This window comes from Phyllostomus hastatus, unplaced genomic scaffold (assembly GCF_019186645.2).
Source record: "Phyllostomus hastatus isolate PE091 unplaced genomic scaffold, TTU_PhHast_1.1 phas_scaffold_78, whole genome shotgun sequence".
NCBI lineage: Eukaryota > Metazoa > Chordata > Mammalia > Chiroptera > Phyllostomidae > Phyllostomus > Phyllostomus hastatus.
The window spans coordinates 44,793,358-44,815,916 of record NW_025334041.1 but is presented as its reverse complement, the minus strand read 5'-3'; the positions used below and the strand labels follow the sequence as shown (position 1 = coordinate 44,815,916).

Genomic DNA, 22,559 nt, shown 5'->3' with positions numbered 1-22,559 from the left:
CCTACTATTTATGTTTGTCTTTAAACCATGCTTTTAAAAATATGAAGTGTGTTTATTTTATATGTTAGCATAATACTTGCCCTTTCTCTTAATCCTTAGTGAAATATTCTGAAGAGATTTTATTCCATTATAAATAAAGCAAGTGAAGAGAAACAAAACCTAATCCCACAAAAGGAAATTAGAAGAAACAAGTAAAATGTCCAGATTCATTGAGGCCTAGGAATAGCATGACCCAAAAGCTTTCTGAATTAGTAGAAATGCTTTCAACTGGGTCAAGTAAAGTAAATTTATGGAAAATTATATCCATTAACCCATAATGCCTCTTTGGTACAGAATTACTGAATTATTGATAAATTCTCCAGAATATTGAAAAACCCTCTTATTTATGATTTCTTAATTCATAGTATATTTACTTTCAAAAAGACTCAGGCTTATTTTTTTCTAACTTTTTTTTAAAAGATTTTATTTATTTATTTTTAGAGAGAGAAGGGAGGGAGATAGAGAGAGAGAGAGAAACATCAATGTGTGGTTGCTGGGGGTTATGGCCTGCAACCCAGGCATGTACCCTGGCTGGGAATTGAACCTGCAACACTTTTTTCTAACTTTTAATAGCTCAGAATCCATGGTCTTTAATGAGATGGTATTAGTAGTTCCTTGTTTTGTATCCATTTTCCTGTTAACTTTCTTTCTCTTCTTGATGGGATCTTAGCTATCTTTGTATTGATATGCAGGAACTGTTCTAAGTGCTCTAACAAGTATTAACTGACAAGAATCCTATAGCTAAGTACCATTATTATCCTCATTTTGCAGATGAAGAAACTGAGGCAGCACTTGCCTACAGTCACACTCCTAGGAATTAATCATAAACATGCTTGCCCAGACCCTATGCTTCTAACCACTGTGTTCCGCCCCTCATGGTACCCTTCTGTTTCCTTTATGCTCTTCTACCTGCTTAGAATCCTGGAGGTCAGCATGTAGGGTGAAATGGGGGTAATGGAACATCTGGGGTGGAATCAATATATTGGGATGACCATGAGACCTTTCTGGCTCTGTATTTAAAATAACATCTTCCTGCTTTCAAGCAGGTAATAATAACAATCATACCATAATTCCCTGCTTTGTCTCAATGGTAGTTGTCAACAATAAGCATAGTGTACATTTTACTGATTTATAAAATTTTTGCCCCTCCTCACCATGGAAACTTCATGAAGGAGGCTTAGAACAATGCACAACATATCATAAATAAATAACTGGTATGTGGAAGATACCTTTTAAAATGGCATCTAATGATCTCCTCTACTGATATTCATGTCCTTGTGCAAACTCTTCCCCTTGAGTATGGGCAGAACCTGGTGGTTTGCTTCTAACAATAGAATGCAGCAAAGGTAATGGATGTCCCTTCCATAACTAGGTTACAAGAAATTGTGATGTTCTTTCTACTAGCAGACTCTTTTGCTGGCTTTGATGATGCAAATTGCTATGTTGGAGAGACTCACGTGACAAGGATTAAAGGTGGTTTCTGGCCAATAGCTGGCAAGAAACTCAGGCCTCCAGTCCAAAAGCCCTTAAGGAATCAAATTCTGCCAACAGCCATATCAGCTTAGAAGGGAATCCTTTTCCAGTTCAGCCTTCAGATGAGACGATAGCCCTGAGCCCTGGTCAACACCTTGACTGCAGCCTTGTGAGAGATCCTGAAACAGAGGACCCAGCTAAACTATGTCTGATTTTCTGACCCACACAAACTGTGAGAAAATAAAGTGTGTTGTTTTTAAGCCATTAAATTGTGGGGTAGTTAGGCAGCAATAGATAACTAACTCATGGTAAATAATAGGAGCTCATTAAATGTTTGTTAAATTTAATGATTCAGGAATATTGAGGTGTCTTGTAATAAAAGTGCTTTGAAAATTTGAAGTGATTTTATTTCTGCCCTCTGATAAGACATTGTTCCATTTGACCTAGAGTTGTGTCTGCCACCATATTGAAAAGTGAAAGAGTTTAAGACAAACTTATTATCATGTTACAACAGTGAGGTAATCTCCCACTTAGGATCAGCAAGACCCTGTTTGGAGAGCTGTATTCTCTCTTGGGCGCTGCACATAAACAAGGAGATGGAGATGTGGTAATAATTGAAAACCACAGAGACAATTGAGAACAGACAGTAGAAATAATTTCTTGGCACTTTGCATTTGGAATAGCTACTGAGAATAGCTGTGTCATCATCTTAGAAGGTTTTTCAAAGAAGAATCAAGCTTTATTTTAAAATCTAGAATCCCACCTCTTCTCACTTCTTCCCCTGCTCCCACCTTTGTCCAAGCCACCGTCACCTCTTTTCTGAGTTATCCCAATAGTGTCCTAAGCCCATGTGATCCTGTTAAAACAGAAGTCAGATCATGTCATTCCTGTCATTTTCTCAGAAGCCCTCCTACCCTGCAGATGGCAGAATCCGTCAATTGCTTTCCATCTATGAATAAAGCCCAAGTCCCCACAAAGGCACTATAATGCCATTTAAGGCTGTAGGTCTTGTCAACAGAGTCAGCCTGTCTCTACAAGGTTCTGGAAAGCAGCCTTTTTCATCAGGACTTGCTTACTGAACCCACATCTGCTGGGCTGGATATGTGACCATTGTAGGACAAGCTAAAGTGGGTTAACCACAAATAAATGGGTAGAAAAAAGGGTCAGTGAGAACAGCCTGAAACCCAGCATAAGCAATGTGGCAGACCTGTGGATGCTGGAAAGGCACAAGAATTGTGGGACCGACTTTGGCATTGTTAGCAGCAGCCCTGGGTAAAAATGGGATCCACAAGTAATACCAGGAATCGCAAACCAAAGCCTTTACTAGAAAAATGGGAAAATTTTATTGTATTGATGGGTAAAAACAGTTCTTTAGTTCTTTAACTTAAAGCTTGCATTATACTTGAAACTATTGATGTAAATAAAGTATGTTTGCTTTGATAAAGATTACTAATTTCTCCAGGCCAGGAACAAATTTGGTCAATGTGACATTTCTAAACCAGGTACCACATTATTTGCTGCTACCTAAAATTCTTGGTAAACCCTCAACAGATACCGTATTTACTTATCACCCCTGACAAGCCTTGCTGATTGTGAGGAGGGAATTGGCAAATTTTCTCCACATAATTTCCCATTTAGTAGTCTTTCTTGGCTGTCAGCAATGTCAGAAACTACTCTGAAGGCTTGAAAGTAGTAGGTAAAGAAACATAGATGGGCCTGTTTGTTGCAAAAAAAACATCTTAATTATTTTCAAGCCAGTGCAGAAGTTGATTTCAGAGGCTGCTGGGAGCAATTTATTGGCATAATTCTCCCCAGTCCTAATCTTAGAGGTAAAAATGAATCCTTAAAAATGGTAAACTATTCTGGTAAATGCAAAGCTATAAAGGAGTTTTAAAACTCCTTTCATGTATTTTTGGCAAATCCATTTACCTCAATGTGGCATAAACATGCCTTTCAACTAATTTCACATTTATTTCCTTTGAAAGACTAAGTTTTGTTGGCAAAGTGCCTGGATCCCAGTGAATAAAGCTATTATTTCTGTTTCTTACTGTCAGATGTTTAAGACAAAAATAGTGATCTTTGAGGTCTGTGTGGTCAATTGGCACCTATTGGGTGCCCTACACACACCATCTGACTCATGATCTGTCAGCTGGGAAAGGCACAGGTCCAGAGGGAGGGGAATCTGTATTCAGGCTCCCTGTGTGGGATTATGTGCATGGTTTGCTGTACAGAGCCTGAGAAGAAGGGTTCAAATTCTTTAAAATTCTTTTTTTTTAAATCATCACCTGAGGATATGTTTACTGATTTTAGAGAGAGGAAGGAAGAGAGAGAAGGGGGGCGAGGAAGGGGAAGAGAGAGAGAAACCAACGATGTGAAAGAGAAATATTGATTGGTTGCCTCCCTTACAAGCCCCAACCCAGGATCCACACCACAACCTAGGTATGTGCCCTGACTGGGCATTGAACCACAACCTTTTGGTGAATGGGATGACACTCCAACTAACTGAGCCACCCAGCCAGGGCACAAATTCTCCTTGATTAATAGATGTATCCAGAAGCTTGAAGGAAGAGATAATGTTTCATGATGGTCAGTGGCTTTGGAACTACTTGTGGACAGCCTGTGTGACCTCAGAAGGGAAACATAACTTCTCTACACCTCAGTTTCTTCATTTATAAAATGAGGATGACAATAATACTTCTTTTAAGGTTGTGAGGAGTAAATGAAATAATGCATGAAACTGCTGTCTTAGGCACACCAAGGATTTAGATAGCAGCTCTTATTCATTAATATCACTGCTAGTTTCACTATTGATGGCATGTTTTAGGCTTTGTTTGATCCTACATAGTGTCTAACATGGTGCACAATCGAAAGTATTACTACATTCTGGCAGGGAGCCAGAGCTGAACATTGCAGAACAATTGTTCTTAGCATTTGACATTTATTACGTCTTTATAGAATGGGATAGGGAAAATTACAATGAAATATATTCAGATTGTCATATTTGAATTCTGGACATGATTTTTAACCTCAATGTAATCTTATTTTTAAAGGTTGCTTAAGATTATTGCTTTGCAAGAGCAAAGAAAGCAGCTCAATTATTATCATCAATCTGAACATGGCTCTGTGCCAGGCAGCACCAAAAGGTGTTTAATAGATAAAATCTTTGTCTTAAAACTTATAGGGATCAACAAAATGCCAAAGTGTTAAAAGTAATCAATAGATTTATATCAACCATAGTGAAAGTGATTTATATTGATTATATTAAAAGACAAAGTACTCTTCATTTGATCTACATTTTTAAATCTAAAAAGTATAGCCTCTGACTTATGTAGTCATTAACATGTGGAGGAACTTGAATCGTCTATTAGTGCATGAGCCTATGTTACATGTGTTGTGTATGTCATTACATTTTATTTATATTATTTTCCAGTAAAAGATATAGGTATTTTTAAAGCAAAGGGAATGCATTTATGAGGCATATCAGGAAGGTTGTGTTTAGACAACAACTGAAGAAAATAAAGCATTTAAAATGTTTGTATTTTTGCCAAGGGAGAAAGAGAAAAATATCATGGAAAAAAAAAAAGACAAAGGTAGAAATAGGTGCAGAGGGAGAGAGTAGCCCAAGAAAAGAAAAGCACTAAGAAAGAAATTCTCTAATAAGCTATCTCTTCTTAAGTGGCAGTGTAGTCTAGCTATAGAAGTCTTTAACTTTATGTTGATGTGATTTTTTCTCAGATAATTAATGAACTTTATCTACTTACTCTTTATCACCTGATGCACCAAGTGCAAATTAACTTTAGCTTGAGGATAGAACCTCAGCAATATCAAGTAATTTTTCTAACCCAGGTTTTTAAGCACCAAAAAGGAAATCCTAGTAGAACACATTCTTCAGAATGAAGCACTACTCACAGTAAAAATATCAGGGAAATTCCACCCAATCTATTACAGAGAAACTACATATACTCACTTTTCTGGAATTCTCTAATGCTTCTATTGTTAAGACAGCTGCTCGTTTGAATATAATCAGATTAATATTAAAAGACAGCAGGCTCAGGTAGACCAAGGTTCAAATCTTTGCTTTGCTATTTACCTATGAGACCCAGCCAAGTGACTGAGTTTCCCTGAGACTCATTTTCCTCAGTGTAAATGGGGTTAGATTACCTTCCTGGAAATCAACTGTAAACAGTATGTGTGTGGACTACCTGGAACATAGTAGGTTCTCAGTTAATGAAAACTCTTTTAAATCAGAGAACCCCAGAACAGCATCCCCTAGGTTATGATGCTGTAATTGTTCTCCTAAGGTATCAAATTACATACAGTTCACAGGGTGACATAGTAGGCAAACCTCCCATGCCACATGGCAGTGATGTGACCTCACTAGGTGCCACCTTCCAGAGTTGGAGGGAATAAATGCCCTTTGCTGAGGGCAAGACTTGAGCATGACTTTGCCAGTAAATTAACAAATTTACTGCTGACTCAGGTAGCCTGCTTCTGCAACATAAATGAATTCCTGGCTATGGTTCCCTTGAGAGGAGCCAGAGTCTCTATGTTCCTAGCCTTCCCTTTCTGTTCTTAAAGAAACAAAACAAGCAAAATTTCACAAAGTACCTGGAAGAAATGATACCATAAGACCCTAATTCAATGACATCTGGCTTTAATATATTATTATAAATAAGTTATTAATCCATGTCAGAAATGAAAGTCAGACACTGTCATATGGCTTGTTATCCTAGTGCAGATTAGCAGTTCTGAGACCATACTTCGAGAATGTCTTCACTAATATATCAAGAGCATTACTAAAAATCTCCCTTCTGTTTTATTTCATGAATTTATCTTGTGTGCAAATCCTACACAGTAGTAACCCAAGAATGTGTGGGATATAAGACCCAGTAATAATTTTCAGGAAGTAGGTAGTTTTCTGGAAAGATTCCCTTAGTCTCATAGTTTTTGTATTAAATACTTTCAACTTATTTTTTTCAATATTTTTGTGTTTTATTTTGGGTAATTTGGGGACAAATAAGGTACAGGATGTTAGCAAGTACTTATTAAAGCCTTAAGGCTAAATTATAAGATACACCCATCACTACAGAGTGCTTGGAGTGCTCCCTCTGACAGTGCTCTCACCTGTCCAGTCCTGCACATGGTTTTCCTTGATGTAATCATTTCCTCACAGATGTACAACATGTTCTGACTCTACCTGGGGTAAGTTGGGTTAGGTAGACAGCAGTTTGCACTTGTTTTCATACCCACTGGTTTACAACATAAATTAAACTACATTAGTTTTAAGATTAAAGGTATTCCTTATAGCCACAGATTGCAGAGCAAATATGAGTAGAACCTAGATTCTACAAGATGGCAGTGAAGTAGGTGGAAGTTACATTAACCTCCTCCTAGGATCAAACTGGAATGACAACTAAGTTATAGAAAAATAATCCTGAAAATCCAACTGAACACTAGCTGGAGAGAAGTCTTATAACCAACGACTTACAGAAGAAATCAGATCACCACAAGGAGACTGGTAGAGAGTGGGGAGACATGAGAGGGCTGGCTGGGCTCCCACAGGTGGCAGCTGAAGTGCTGGAGGGACATTTCATTGGCCTTGGGGGTAGCCCTGAGGAGTGTGGGGTCTACACTCCAAGCTGGGCTTCCCAGCATAGAGCACCAGACCTGAAAGGGCCCCAAGTAACACTTGACTGTGAAAAGCAGTGGGATTTCTGTCTGACAGGGAGAGATAGATAGAGATGCAGAGAGCCTCTTGAAGGGCCAACATGCAAAATTTCATTTGAAGCCACTTGCCCTGGGCTCCAGAAGAAGAAGGGAAGAGTGGACTAGAAACACATGAAGAGAGACTGGGGTTTGAGGCTCTGAGAAAGAGCTAAAGGGTCAGCTGCCAGGATCACTGTGCTGAGTCATTCTCCATACTGCAGAAGCTATCTTTCTTGGGCAGAGCACTGCCCTTCAAGTAGCATCAGCCTCGGGGGAAGCAATAGTGCCACCTGCAGGAATCCATCTCACCCCACCAATGGAGCTTAAACCAGGCTGCTGAATACAACTGGAGGCTATTTCAGTGATTAAGCCTAACAGCAAAGGCAGACCTCTGGGAGCTGGAGGTTTTAGCTTCCCCTAGGACTAGTGCTGGTAGAAGCCAGTCTTTGAGTGCAGCTTGGTTTTTTCTGCAACACCAGGCCCAGCAGAGGGAGCCAGAAGATTTGGATTACTGATAGCTCCAACGGGTAGACCAGAGCCAGTCACATGTAGTGACACAGGGCTGAACCAGACTCTTTGTGGACCGACCTAACACATAGAACATAGAAACAAATATAAAAAGTCAGACAAAATGCAAAAAGAAAGAAACAGACCCCAACTGAATGAACAATAGAACCTGCCAGAAAAAGAACGAAATGAAATGGAGGCAAGCAATTTATCAGACATAGAGTTTAGAGTAATGATTATAAGGATACTCAACAGTATTTAAAAAGACAGAACCCATAAAAAAAGGACCAGGCAGGAATAAAGAATGTGGATCAAGATGGCAGCATACGCAGACATGGCTCACATCTTTGCACAACTGATTCAAAATGACAGCAAAAATATAGAACAACTATGGTTCAGAACTGTCAGAAATCAAGTTGAATAGAAGTCTGACAACTACGGAATTAAAGAAACCACATCCACCCAGACTGGGCGGCAATGTGGAATAGGCTGGTCCCACACCCACGTGTGGTGGATAGAAATTTGGGAGGGATATCTTGGGAGCAAGGAGTCTGGCCCCAACCAGGCCCTCCAACCCAGGGTTCCAGTGCCAGGAAGGTAAACCCCCACAACTTCTGACTGCAAAAACCAGCGAAGATTGAGTTGGTGGAAGAAATTTCTGGAGCCCAAGCAGTTCCTCTTAAAGAACCCAACATGAAATTACCTACTCAGACATACCTCTTCAGAGCTTCAGCACTTGAATAGAAGCTTGAAAGGCACCAATGGCATTCCAGGAAGAACTGCAGTGTCTGGCATTAAAGCAAGCAGAGGCCATTGTACCTTTTCTAAACTCTCCCCCAACAGAGCCACAGAGCTAGCTGGCCAGCTGATGCCATATCTATTACTCCATCACCCTGCCTAACACTGTTTGACACACCTTGGAGATCCCCAGAGACTCCATCCCAACCAACTTACAGGCCTACCCAAGCTGCTTTTCCATATAAATAGCTGGTCTTGGCTCATGTATCACAACCTCCTAAATCCTCTCAAACAACCAACAGCTGCCCTCAGTGAACCCCAGGACCCACACTAGCAGCAGCTAGCCTATATTCATAGCTTGGAATCTCCAAGCTCAGCACAAGTAGCAGCCATCTCAGATTGCTGTATAGTTCAGGAAGAGTGGCCCTGAGCAAACCACAGGTGGGGGCTGATTTTGGCCTGTACCACCTGGGAAACCCAAGGGCCAACACACCCAGTGGACAGCTACAGACCATGTCAGAGCACCACCACCCTGCCCCTGCACAGCTGATCCTCCATGCAGGGCAGAGGTTGGTGGTAAGTGGTCACAGACAATCCTTGCAACTGACTGGCCTGGGCAATCCCTACCATTGATCTGCCAACAGAAACCAAGATTCAACTACAAAAGAAGGGTGTACTCAGCCCACACAAACGGTTCACCTCAAGTACCCAGCTTGGGTGATAGAGGAGGCTGTGCCACTGGACCCTATAGGACATCTCCTATATTAGGCCACACTACCAATAAATGGAGGCAAAGCAACTCTACCTAATACATAGAAACAAACACAGGAATGATACCAACACAAGGAGTCAAAGAAACATGACCCAAATGAAAGAACATATCAAAACTCCAGAAAAAGAACTAAAAAATGATGATAAGCAATCTATCAGATATAGAGTTCAAAACACTGGTTATAAGGATGCTCAAGGAACTTAGTGAGGACATCAATAGCATAAAAAAATTCCAATCAGAAATGAAGGATTCACTAATTGAAATAAAGAACAATTTACAGGGAACAACAGTAGAGTGGATAAAGCCAAAAATCAAATCAATGATTTGGATCCTAAGGAGGCAAAAAACAACCAATAAGAATAACAAGAAGAAAAAAGAATTAAAAAAAATGAGGATCATATAATGAGTCTCTGGGAAAACTTCAAGAGGTCCAACATTTACATCATAGGGGTGCCAAAAAGAGAAGAGGAAGACTAAGATATTGGAAATCTATTTGAAAACAATAATGAAAGACAACTTTCCTAATTTGGAGAAGGAAATAGACATGCAAGTCCAGAAATCACAGAGAGGCCCAAACAAGATGGATGTAAAGAGGCCCACTCCAAGATACATCATAATTAAAATGCCAAAGGTTACAGATAGAGACTTAAAAGTAGCAAGAGAAAAGTTTGTTATCTACAGGGGAGTTCCCATAAGACTGTCAGCTAATTTCTCAAAAGACACTTTGCAGGCTAGAAGGGATTGGCAAGAAATATTCAAAGTCATGAAAAGCAGGGACCTAAAATCAAGATTACTCTATCTAGCAAAACTATCATTTAGAATGGAGGGCAGATACAGAGGTTTCCAGACAAGAGAAAACTACAGTTCATCTTCACCTAACCACTATTTTATGAAATGTTAAAGGGACTGATTTAAGAAAAAGAAGATCAAAACCATGAGCAATAAAATGGCAAAAATACATATCTATCAACAATTGAATTTACAAAGCAAGCTAGGCAAACAAGAAGAACAGCGACAGATTCATAGATACGGAGAGTGTTTTGATGGTTACCTGAAGAAAGGGGTTGTGGAGGAATGGGTGAAGAGGTGAGGGTATTAAGAAGTACAAATAGGTAGTTACAGAATAGTTGTGGGGATGTAAAGTATGGCATACTAAACAGAGTGGCCAAAGAACTTATACACATGACCCATGGACATTAACAATAGTTTGGGAATTGCCTGAGGGAGTGCGGCATGCAGGGTGGAGAGGGGGAAGGGAGGAAAATCAGGACAACTGTAATAGCATAATCAATAAAATATGATTAAAAATAAATATAAAATACTGAAATCTTAAAAGAAGAAACAAAAAAATGCAATACCTGAAATAAGCAATTCCTGTAAGGAATAAACAGTAGGTTAGATGAGGCAAAGGATCAAATCAGATGTTTGGAAGACAAGTTAGAAAAAATACCCAAGCAGAGCAACAAAAAGAGAGAATTTTAAAAAATGAGGAAAGTCAACATCCACATCATGGGAGACCAGAAGTAGAAGAGAATGAGCCAAGGATTGAGAACCTAGTTGAAGAAATAATGATACAACAATTCCCTAACCTAGTGATGGAGAAAGATACATAAATACAGGAATTGCATAGAGTCCCCAAAAAGATAGACCCACACCAAGACACATCATAATTTAAATGCAAGGTTTAAAGAAAAGGAGAGAATTTTAAAAGCCACAAAAGTAAAGTTGTTAGTTTCTGCCAAGAAAGCTCCCATTAGACTCAGCTGATTTCTCAACAGAAATTTTCAGGCCAGAAGGGTTTGGCATTAAATATTCAAAGTGATAAAAAGCAAGGACTTACCATGAAGGCTACTTTACCCAGCAAAGCTATCATTTAAAATTGAAGTAGCAGTAAAAGAGCTACCCAGACAAGAAAAAGATAAAGGAGTTTGTTAACACAAACTCAGTACTGCAACAACTGTTAAAGGGCTTGCTTTAAGAGGAAGAAAAAAATAGGAAAATAGTTTTAAAATTGCAATAAATATGTATATTAATAATCACTTTTAAAGTAAATGGCTAAAAGGCTCCAATTAAAAGACATAGGGTAGCTGGATGGATAAGAAAATAAAATCCATATATAAGCTCTAAGAGATCACCTCAGAATGAAAGATCACACAGACTAAAAGTAAAGAGACTGAAAAAGAGATTTCATGCAAACAGAAAGAAAAAAAAGCTGGGGTAGCAATATTTATATCTAACAAAATAGACTTTGAAACCAAGGCTATAGTAAGAGACAAATAAGGACACTATATAATGATAAAGGGAACAATACAACAAGTGGATGTAATCCTAGTAAATATTCACACACCCAACTAGGGGCATCTAAATATGTAAAGCAAATCTTGATGGACATAAAAGGAGAGATTCACAGTCATAGAAGAAAATTTTGTCTTCAATGGATAGACTTTCCAGACAGAAAATCAAAAGGAGACTGTGGCCTTAAATGACACACTAGATCAAATGTATTTAATATTTTCAGGTCATTTCACCCCAAAGGAGCAGAATATACATTCTTTTCAAGTGCACATGGAACATTTTCTAGGATAGACCATATATTAGGACACAATAAAAGTCACAATAAATTTAAAAAGATTGAAATCCTATCAGGCATTTTCTTTGACCACAATGTTATGAAACTAGAAATCAATCACAAGAAAAAAAAACTGATAAATATCCAAAGACATGGAAGCTAAATAACAAGTTATTAAACAATGAATGAGTCAACAATGAGATCAAGGAAGAAATAAAAAAATACCTTAAAACAAATGGAAATGAGAACACAACAATCCAAAATCTGTGTGACACAACTAAAGCAGTTCTGAGAGGGGAATTCATAGCACTGCAGGCCTGCCTCAAGAAACAAGAAAAAGCTCAAATAAACAATCTAACTTTACACTTAAGGAACTTGAAAAAGAATAACAAACAAAGATCAAAGTATATAGCAGGATGGAAATAATAAAGATGAGAGCAGAAATAAACAAAATGGAGTCTTAAAAAGTGATACAAAAGATCAATTAATCCAAGAGCTGGTTCTTTGAAAAGATAAACAAGATTGACAAATCTTTAACCAGACTTATTAAGAAAAGCCAGAGAGGATCCAAATAAATAAAATCAGAAATGAAAGAGGAGAGATAACAACTGACACCAAAGAAATACAAAGGATTGTAAGAAAATATTATGAACAATTATATGCCAACAAACTGGACAACCTGAACAAAATGAATAAATTCCTAGAAACATACAGTCTTCCAAAACACAATCAGGAAGAATCAGAGAATCTGAATAGAGAGATTACACCTAGTGAAATTGAAGCAGTAATAAAAAACCTCCCAAGAAAAAATAGCCTTGGAGCAGGTGGCTTCACAGGTGAATTTTATCAAACATTCTTAGAAGAAATAATACCTATCCTTCTCAAACTACTCCAGAAAAATTCAAGATGAGGGAACATTTCCATGATCATTTTTGAGGCCATTGTTATCCTAATTCCAAAACCATATAAAGACACTACAATGAAAGAAAATTATAGGACAGTATCCCTAATGCACATACATGCTAAAATACTCAACAAAATGTTAGCAAACCAAATACAGCAATACATCAGAAAGATCATACATCATGATCAAGTGGGATTTATTCCAGGAATGCAAAATTGGTACAACATTTGCAAATCCATAAATATGACTCGCCACATAAACAAAATGAAGGTTAAAAACCACATGATCATATCAAGAGATGCAGAAACAGCTTTTGATCAAATCCAGCACGTGTTCATGATAAAAACCCTCAGCAAAGTGGAAATCGAGGAAATATACCTAAACATAATAAAGGCCATGTAGACAAACCCATTACCAGCATCATACTCAATGGGCAAAAATTACAAGCATTGCCCTTAAGATGAGGAGCAAGACAGGGATGTCCACTTTCACCTCTCACATTCAACATAGTACTGGTAGTGCTAGCCGCAGCAGTAAGAGAAGAAGAAGAAATAAAAGGCATCCAAATTGGAAAGGAAGAAGCAAAACTGTCTTTACTGCAGATGACATGATAGTGTACATAGAGAACTCCAAAGAGTCCACCAAGAAACTATAAGAACTGATAAATGAATTCAGTGAAGTAGCAGGATACAAAATTGATATACAGAAATTAGTTGCATTTTTATATGCCAATAATAAACTAACAGAAAGGGAAATTAGGGAAAAAATCCCATTCACAATTGCTTCAAAAAAGAATAAAATACCTAGGAATAAATCTAACCAAGGGTGTAAAAGACTTGTCCTCAGAGAAATTAAAGAAGATACAAATAAGTAGAAGCATACTGTGTTCATAGATTGGAAGAACTAACATCCAAGCTACCCAAAGCAATCTATAGATTCAATGCAATTTCTATCAAGATTCCAATGTCATATTTCACAGAACTGGAACAAATATTTCAAATATTTATAATGAATCACCAAAGGCCCTGCATAGCAACAGCGATCCCAGACAGAAGAAAAAAACTGGAGGAATCACACTACCAAATATCAAACTAGACTCTAAGGCCATAGTAATCAAAACAGCATGGTACTGGTACCAAAAACAACAACAACATATCAATGGGATGGAATATGAACCCAAAAATAAACCCACACCTTTATAACCACTTACTTAATATTTGACAGAGGAAGTAAGCACACAAAATGAATGGGCTAATGATAGTTTATTCAGTAAATGTTGTTGGGAAAATTGGACAGATGTGTGCAAAAAAATGAAACTAGACCATCTTCTTACACCACACACAAGAAAAAATTCAAAATGGATTAGTCTTAAATGTTAGACTAAAAGCCATAAAAATCCTAGAAGAGAACATAATAAAATCTTAAACATTGTTCATAGCTATATTTTATCTGATATATCTCCCCAGGCAAGGAAAACAAAAGAAAAATAAAACAAATGGGACTACATCAAACTAAAAAGTTTGTGCACAGCAAAGGGGACTATCAACAAAATAAAAAGACAACCCATGGGGGGAGAATAATTTCTCCAATGCATCTGATAGGGGATTAATATCCAAAATTTATAAAGAACTTACAAAGCAACACCACAAAACAAACAATCCAATTAAAAAATTGTCAAAGGACCTGAACAGACATTTCTGTAAACAAAACACACACATGGCCAATATACATATGAAAAGATGCTCAATGTCACTAATCATGAGAAAAATGCAAATTAAAATCACAATGATATACCATCTCACACCTGCCAGAATAGCTATCATAATAAATCAACAAACAACAAGTGCTGGTGATGATGTGGAGAAAGAGGAATCCTTTTGCACTGTTTCTGGGAGTGCAGACTAGTGCAGCCATTGTGGAAAGCAGTATGGAGTTACCTCAAAAAATTAAAAGGATCTGCCTTTTGACCCAGCAATTCCACTGCTGGGAATACACTTGAAGAAACCCAAAACACTAATTTAAAAGAACATAAGCACCCTTGTTTTCATTTCAGTGTGATTTACAATCAGCAAAATATGGAAGCAGCCCAAGTGTCCCATCAGATTAGTGCATAAAACAACTATAGGGCATTTACACAATGGAATACTACTGTGCTGTAAAAAAGAGAATTTTAGCATTTGCTACAGCATGAGTGAACCTGGATAACATTATGCTAAGTGAAATAAGCCAGTCAGAGACACAAGTACCATATGATTTCAGTTATATGTGGGATCTAATGAACTGAAGTAGCAAAATAGTGACAGACACATACGGTAGGTAGAAAGCAAGATGATAGGTATTTGGTGGGGAAGTTAGGGGGTGGAGGGATTGAGCAAAAAGAAAAAAGGACTCATGGACAAGGGCAACAGTGTGGTGACTGTGGGGGAGAGGGGGTATGAAGGGGATAAATGGCAATGGAAAAAATACCAACCAAAATATATAATAAATGAATGAATAGATAAATACAATTCTTTAACTTAAAAAAAAGATTAGGACCCTTATTTGCTATTCCTCCTACCCTCCTCTAATATCCCCTAAATCACCAACCATCTTGAGTTTGAACTCCAGAAAAGCTTGGAGCAGGGTGCATCGTCATTGGAGAAAGATTTTGGGGGAAGTTACACCAGAAACTCCAAGGCACGGTTAGGTGTAGGAAGAGTTATAAGATTCAAAGAACATTTACAATCATCTGTGAAAATGAAAAAGAAACTTACAAACCTTTCCTTTTGCAGTCCAGTGTTTGTATGGGAAACACATAAATGTGGCAAAGAGAAGAATCTGCCTCAGGCTTCCTGGCGGGGGGTCTCCCTGACACTTGGGGTTTGGGGTCCAATTGTTCCTTTTCTTCTTCATTACATAACTCTTCAGATTTTATCTGCCGCAGTTTCTTATTTTTTAGTTCTTGTGGGCTTTTGCACTTGGCGTAATTCCCCAAATTTCGATTCTTTGGAACCTGCAACATTGAAATAAGTGTTTCCATGTCACAAGTACAGTGCCAGGGGTTGTCATAAAGGCGCAGGTAGCTCAGGAGAGGCATATAAATGAACACTTCTTCTGTCAAGACTTTGATCCGGTTATGCTGCAGTAAGAGAGTGGTAAGTTTGTTTAAACCAAAGAAAGCCTCATTCTCAATTTTGGAGATCTCATTCTGTTGCAGATCCAAGCTTTTAAGCTTTCTGAACTTGGAAAACATATTGTTCTTCAATACGTGGATCTTGTTTCTTGCTAACAACATGTGCACCAAATCGTGAGGCCAGCCAGGCAGCACATAAAGTAGTTTTCTTTCTTGACAATCTAAGTATTTCTCGTGAAGATACATGTACACTTCGCAGGGGAGGTCTGGTGTGGAGCGTTTGACTGGGATGGAGCCTCTCCGGCCCCCACCCACCAGGCCATGATTCCTTTGGTTTTTCACACCCCCAGGGTCTGCCCTGCGGAGCTCAGCAGCTTTACAAAAGAAAAGCAGGGTTATGATGGTAACCACTCGCATCCTGACATCCAGCTGGTCCCAATTACTTAGTGTGACAGATAGAACAATGAAATTATTCCTTTGAAATCCAAGTTTGGGTAATTTTAACTAATGCACATCAGGAACAAAGAGATCCAGCTGAGGTATGGTGGAGCCCCTAGGTTGCAGGAGAAAAAAAAAACAATTAAGGACGATTGTGAGCAATGTTATTGAAAGATAATAGCTTGTTTTAAAGCACAGGCATTCCAGATAATAAAGGCATATTAAGAATGGTGGTGTATAAGGCTCTGCACCCTCCTATGTGCCTTGTTTAGTGGCTAAATGTTTGAGCCCTGAGTTCGAATCCAGACTCTCCTAATTGCTTAATTGTGCAAACTTGGGCTAATTATTTAATCTCATCTTCTGCATCTGTAAAATGGGACTGAGGATACCTCTAGTATTGTTGAGAGGATGAACTAGGCACTGCAAAGTGCTTGGTCCAGGGAAAGTATTCATCAAGGTTAGGGTTTAGGATTAGGAAAATTGAAACTTGTAGCTCATCATCACATTGGATTCAAGAAATTAAGAGGTTTCTCCTTACAGCCTTGAGGTGTGCAAATAGGAGGACTCCAATGACTATCTTCCAGAGCTTGTTTTTCTCTTCCATTTATTGTCTTCCAGTCACCAATCATATTTAATGTGGACTCCAGAAGTGCTCAGCGTAAACTGCAGCTGTCCTTGTTATCTCCTGAACAGCTTAGCTCAAAGGGCACTTTCTCAGTGAAGATGTCTCTGACTGCTGTATTTGAAGTCACACCCCTTTCCCTTCACTGGCTGCCCTACCCCCTTTTTCTTGTTGCATTTTTCTCCAGAGTACCTCTCACCACCTGTCAAAGCATCTATTTAACTTCTTTTGTTTACTATCAGTCCCTCTCCATGCCCAAACTAGGATGTACACTCCATAAGGGCAGAGACTTCTGTCTATTTTGTTCACTGCTGTATTTCTGGTACCTGTAGAATTTTTAGCACAAAGCACATCCCTGATAAAAATGCTGAGTGCATGAATGACTCTCAAGTAACCATTCTATGAAAATATTAATCTCATAAACTTAGTTATTATATTTTTGGGGCAATCTATTTTTTTCCTTAGCAAGTATCTTTGATGACTTTCAAAATCTGCACATCTTAAAGAATTGTTTCCATTGTTGAACCCTGAGAGTGGTTTTGGTTTGCATTTATTACTTAGGATATAGTCCATTCTTGGCAGAGGAAGAAATGTTCAAAATGGGTTTATAATTAATAACATTTCTGTTGTTATTACCGTGGGGCTGTGTGGTTATGAATGGCAGATGTGTTTTCTATTCATCGTAGCAGTGTGAATGCCAGGATCACTCCCTAGCCTGGAGTTTTCCTCCGTGATGTGGTCTACTCCACCTAGAATGCCTCCCTGCTTCTTTGCCTCAAGCATACCTCTATCTACATTTTGTGTTCTCACTCCTAAGTGCTTCTCTTTTGTCTTAGATTTGGAGTTTTACTTCCTGTCAGCCTACACCCAGAGTGCTAATTGTGTATCACTTTGCCATCTGGCTCTTCGTGTATGTGTCTTCTGAGCAATCTGTACAGTCACCCCTGGTCCAGAGCTAATCAGGCACTTGGCCTTTCTAACCTTCCACTTCTCTAACTGTAATTCATTGTAAATTGTATGTAAACCTAACCTAAAATAATCATATTTTGTTAATTATTATGTTTGCTGAATTATATACGATATGCATGCTGAAGTAGTGGGGGGAGTATGGTGATGTCTGTAACTTTAGAATGCATCAAAAATAAGATGAATTGAGCAATAGAGAGATGGATATATAAGTGGATAATGTGATAAAGCAAATAAATTAAGATATAAATTGTAGAATGTAGGTGTTATGTATATTCATTGTATAATTCTTCATTCTCTCAATTTTTTGTATGTTTGAAAATTTTCATCATAACATATTCAAAGTAAACAGAAAACAAACAAAAAATGAGCAAGAAATCATGCCACAAAAAAAGCAGGTTGGTTTTAAGTGCTTTGAAGCTTAAAACTCTAAATATACACTCTTTTTCCCAAAGTAGTATTTTTCTCTTTTCTGCTTCCTTCTGTAATCCTCAAACAATAATAAACATGTGTATATACTGAATTTTAAAGCCAAAAGAAATCATTTTTCTGGGAAAAGAAACCAATACTTAGAATCTAAGTTACTTGCCAAGGTTTTTGTTTGTTTTCTAATGAATACATTGCATTGAATATAGGATGGAAAAACTTTAAGTTAAACATTTGTAATATGTTGTTCAGTGATGTGTCACTTGTTTGATTTAGGCCTCTGTAAAAATTTGCAAGAGCTGAATGTCTCCGACTGTCCAACCCTCACAGTGAGTATAAGAAGCTTATTTTACTGCTGTGTACATAGATTTGGACTTGCTACAGTCAGAGGGCTAATACACAGAGGTTTTGCCAAAATACATGCTTGTGTGCTCATTTAAGATTAAATATGGAAAAAAGCAAACTATGTTAAACATTGGCAAGAAATCTTATCCCATTTATGTAATGCTATTATTAATCCTGTAGATGTATGTCCAAGGTTGGAGTCTTTGGAAAGTGGAAACTATTCAACAATTACACACACATGAACTATATTTATATGTAAGGCCATGCATGTATGAGACAGAAAAATTGAGACCCAGCAGAAACAATAGACACATTATCATGGTCTTCAAGGGGGCAGTACCAAAGAAGATGGAAATGAACGTGTAACCTCAGCCAACTTCTCCTGGTCCCTGTCTCTGGGCTTCCTTCTACCTCCTATCTGTCCTCCACCCTGTGAGCACATTAATACTCTTTCTAAAAGTCAGATCTGACCATTTCACCCCCATTTTCCATCATTTATACACACTCATCATCTACACTGTTGGGTAAAGTTAAAGCTCTTGGTGATCCTCTTGGTCTGCCTCTGCCTCTCTTTCCAGCCTCACACATTAAGCTTCAGTGATCAGAAATTGCTATGCTTTCTTTGCTGGTTCGCTCAGCTGCTTTTTGCTATTTTACCTTTGCTCAGGCTGTGCTCTTTGTTTGAAATACTCTTTCCCTTAGTCCTCAGGGGCTTCTTTCCTCTTTGGCAGGCTTTAAGACTTACTGGAGACCTCACCTCCTTTCTCAAGACAAGAATGACACCCAGAAAAGGGTTTGCTGCTGTCCTTCTGGGTTCCTGTCATCAGTAGCCCTAATCACAGTGGTTGTAGCCCAAGAGGCCCAAAAGGTAGATGTGTGTCAGAGCACACAGGGCACAGTAAATACTCTACAATACAGAGTAGGGCAGAAGTAGATTTATGGTTGTGAGTATGCGAAACACAGTTTACTCTTGTATTATTTATTAATTTTTGTATTATTTTCCATATGAACAACTGTAAACCTACTTTTGCCCCATCCTATATATGTTTAATGAATAAAACTATATGGATATATCTAGTAAGTAATGGACACCATTGGCTCGAACTTAAGATTCTATCTTGGGCTGACATCTATATATGTCATAAATAATATTTCAACTAAATAAAATCAACCGAGAGAGAGAAGGTATGGGAAGAGAACAGGACTGAGAATTGAACCTTGGAGAATGCTCACTCTTAGGACAAGTGGGAGAAGACACAGAAAAGGATCTTAAGAAGGAGCAGTGAGGGAAGTAAGTTGAAAACAGAGAGGTATCACAAACGACAAAAGAGTGAGGGGTCTTGGAAGGAAGCTACCAAAGTGAGCAAGTGAGAAAAGGGCTAATAAGCAGAGCCTCCTAGATTTGAGAATCAGAAGGTGACTTGTGGCTTTTGCTAAAACAGTTTAGTGGAATATTGGGACAGAAATCTAATTGTAGTGAACTGTGAAGTGGAGAAGGGGTGAAAAAATGGGGTGTTACATGTAAACTTAGTGTTTCAGAAAAGTGACTAAGATGGTGGCAGAAGGAAAGGAGAGGCAGAGAAACCTGTTTTAGGTTTATAAAGCTGGTAGAAATTCATTTGAAGCAACTGATGGAGAAGTCCCTGAGGAGAGAGGAGGGACTGGAATGAAGTACCAGCTTCATTAAGCACCAGCACCAGGATGAAGTCCATGCCCCTTGGCACAGAAGAGACTTCATGAACTGGGTCTTCCTCGCTGCTTCCCAGTCTCATCATTATCATTCTTTCTTTCAAGTTTCTACTGTATTTTGTTCTTTCCATGGGTATTTTTACTACCTGCTATGTTAATGATACATTTATCTTTATGTATGAATGTATACAGGGAATTTATGTTATTTAATATGGGTGTTACAGGGATTTAAAAGTGAATCAAGTTTCAGTTCTTGTTTTCAGGGAGATTCAGTTCTGTACTTGAATTAAAGTTCATATTCTTGAAATATGGCTTTCTAATAGGACAGTCAAAACAGTACCATCTGCAATGAATTTGTAAACATCAAAATCTGTTCCAATTTTGGAGTTTAGTAATAATATACAGGGAGGATCATTCTATCCAGTTATTTCTTACTATTGTTTTCCCCTTTGAGACATAGACTAGGAGACAAGTTTACATTTAAGGAGTTTGATAACATTCATTCAAAAAGTTTTGATTTCTAAGGAGCTTGCCTTATGAATATATTATCTTCAAAAACATTTGAGTGCACTATGGACAAATTTATAAGCCATTCTGTAATGTAGACACTCAAACAGTTTCTGCATTTATGTGTTCTAACATTTGGAGATTGTACCTTGACTTATTTTAAATATTGACAATTTGAATTTTTTCCAAACAAGAAAATGCAGCAAATGGCTTGCCCCCTCATATCAAAGAGAAGATTGTATTCTTCTGATACATAAAGAGTACTCCATCTTCCTTTTCCTGGTCCTCAAATTTTCACCCTCTCTGTGGCTACCACTGTAACAGTGCATAAACCAGCTTTCTATCCTTTTCTTGCCCCATCTCAGTTGCACTTTTGCTGGAGTCTTCCAAAGGGTCCATCGTCACTTTAACATTTGACTGGTGTCATATTTTTGAAGTTAGATTTTGTTTGTATTAAACTCCAATGCCACACATTATCATTGTTCTCTCCATTCCTTCTGGAAAAAATTATACTGTAATTTCCACATAACTCTGAATCCAACATTTTGGTGGTGGGGTATCTAGAAAAGTTGCTGGCAGCTTGAAAGTAGTGAGAGGAATCCAGTGTGTATGGAAAGCCCTGCACTTGTGCTCACGTGGCATTGGCACCTTTGCTACAGCAGAACTACAGTTTTACAACATAAAACACAACCTTGGATTCTTTCTCAGGTGTGGTTCACTGCCCCTGTAAATCAGCCAGTTCCTATCCCATGTGACAGAAGCTCGACCTGCAGGATTTTGTTATTTTAATATCTGTGACTTCAGGAAATAACTGGGAATAGAATGTTGAACGTTGATGATACTGCTGAAAATAAACCTTTGCCATCCTTAGTGGTGTCTGGGGTGACCATAGAGGCCATGCAGAATTCTTCCCCAAACCACGTCTCTTAGCCAAGTGATAATTCATCTCTTCCTGCAATAGCCTATTCTTTCCAGAACCTTTGCACCATAAATAATTAAAACAAGCTGACCGCTTCAGTGTTCCTGGGAAGACTCATGAACCATCATTAAATAAATAAAAACCTGCTGCTACTCCTTCTAGAGAGTTTTGTAAGTAGTTACCCATGTGAGAAGCAGCTCCATTGCAATCGGAGCTTGCAATCCATCTGGTCTTGTAAATGTCAACTTAGGGCTCATGCTTGAAGTCACTGTTAGTTTTCTTTCCCTCTCAGGTCACAGTCACACCATTCTCTTGTGTCTCAGTTTTGGCTTTCTAGGGGAGGGTTGCTCGAATCTTTGAGATTCTCTCCCACAGTACTCCCAACACTGAATTTTATGTCCAGCATGTATGTAGCCTGTATTTTACTTCAGGCTGTTACAAACTTGCCATAAATTTGGTGAAAAACTGTTTAGTTTTTTCAATATATCCAGTAACAGAACCATAGAAACTAATTAAACACACATTCACATGTACATCTATATAAATACACATATATAAATATATACATATATACATAAATATATATTTATATGCATCTATATATAAATATAGATGTGCAGACATGGACTCACTTTTAATGAAGTCCAGTTGAAAGCATTTACTATTCTTGAATAATAATTTCAGTAAATTAAAACATTAACCCATTTTTAATCATTTTCTTGCATCTGATAAGTTAGGAGTGTTTGAGACTTTAACACATGAGGGGTCAAATTACCTGTCACAGAGTTGAACTTGTAAGGATTCTCATTTTAATGTGTTATCATTGC

General features: G+C 38.1%; 2 protein-coding genes across 2 annotated transcripts in view; one reads left to right on the top strand and one right to left on the bottom strand.

Annotated features, from left to right (window-relative positions):
• Nucleotides 1-22,559, top strand: part of FBXL13 (F-box and leucine rich repeat protein 13) — a 275,894-nt gene that overhangs the window by 120,401 nt on the left and 132,934 nt on the right. The window contains exon 10 of the mRNA XM_045827260.1: nucleotides 18,549-18,601. Within this exon, the coding sequence (XP_045683216.1) occupies nucleotides 18,549-18,601 (53 nt within the window). The remainder of the gene's footprint in view (nucleotides 1-18,548; nucleotides 18,602-22,559) is intronic.
• LRRC17 (leucine rich repeat containing 17) overlaps nucleotides 1-22,559 on the bottom strand; it is a 39,040-nt gene that overhangs the window by 5,768 nt on the left and 10,713 nt on the right. The window contains exon 2 of the mRNA XM_045828410.1: nucleotides 15,466-16,373. Coding sequence (XP_045684366.1) covers nucleotides 15,466-16,237 — 772 coding nt within the window. The 5' untranslated portion in view covers nucleotides 16,238-16,373. The remainder of the gene's footprint in view (nucleotides 1-15,465; nucleotides 16,374-22,559) is intronic.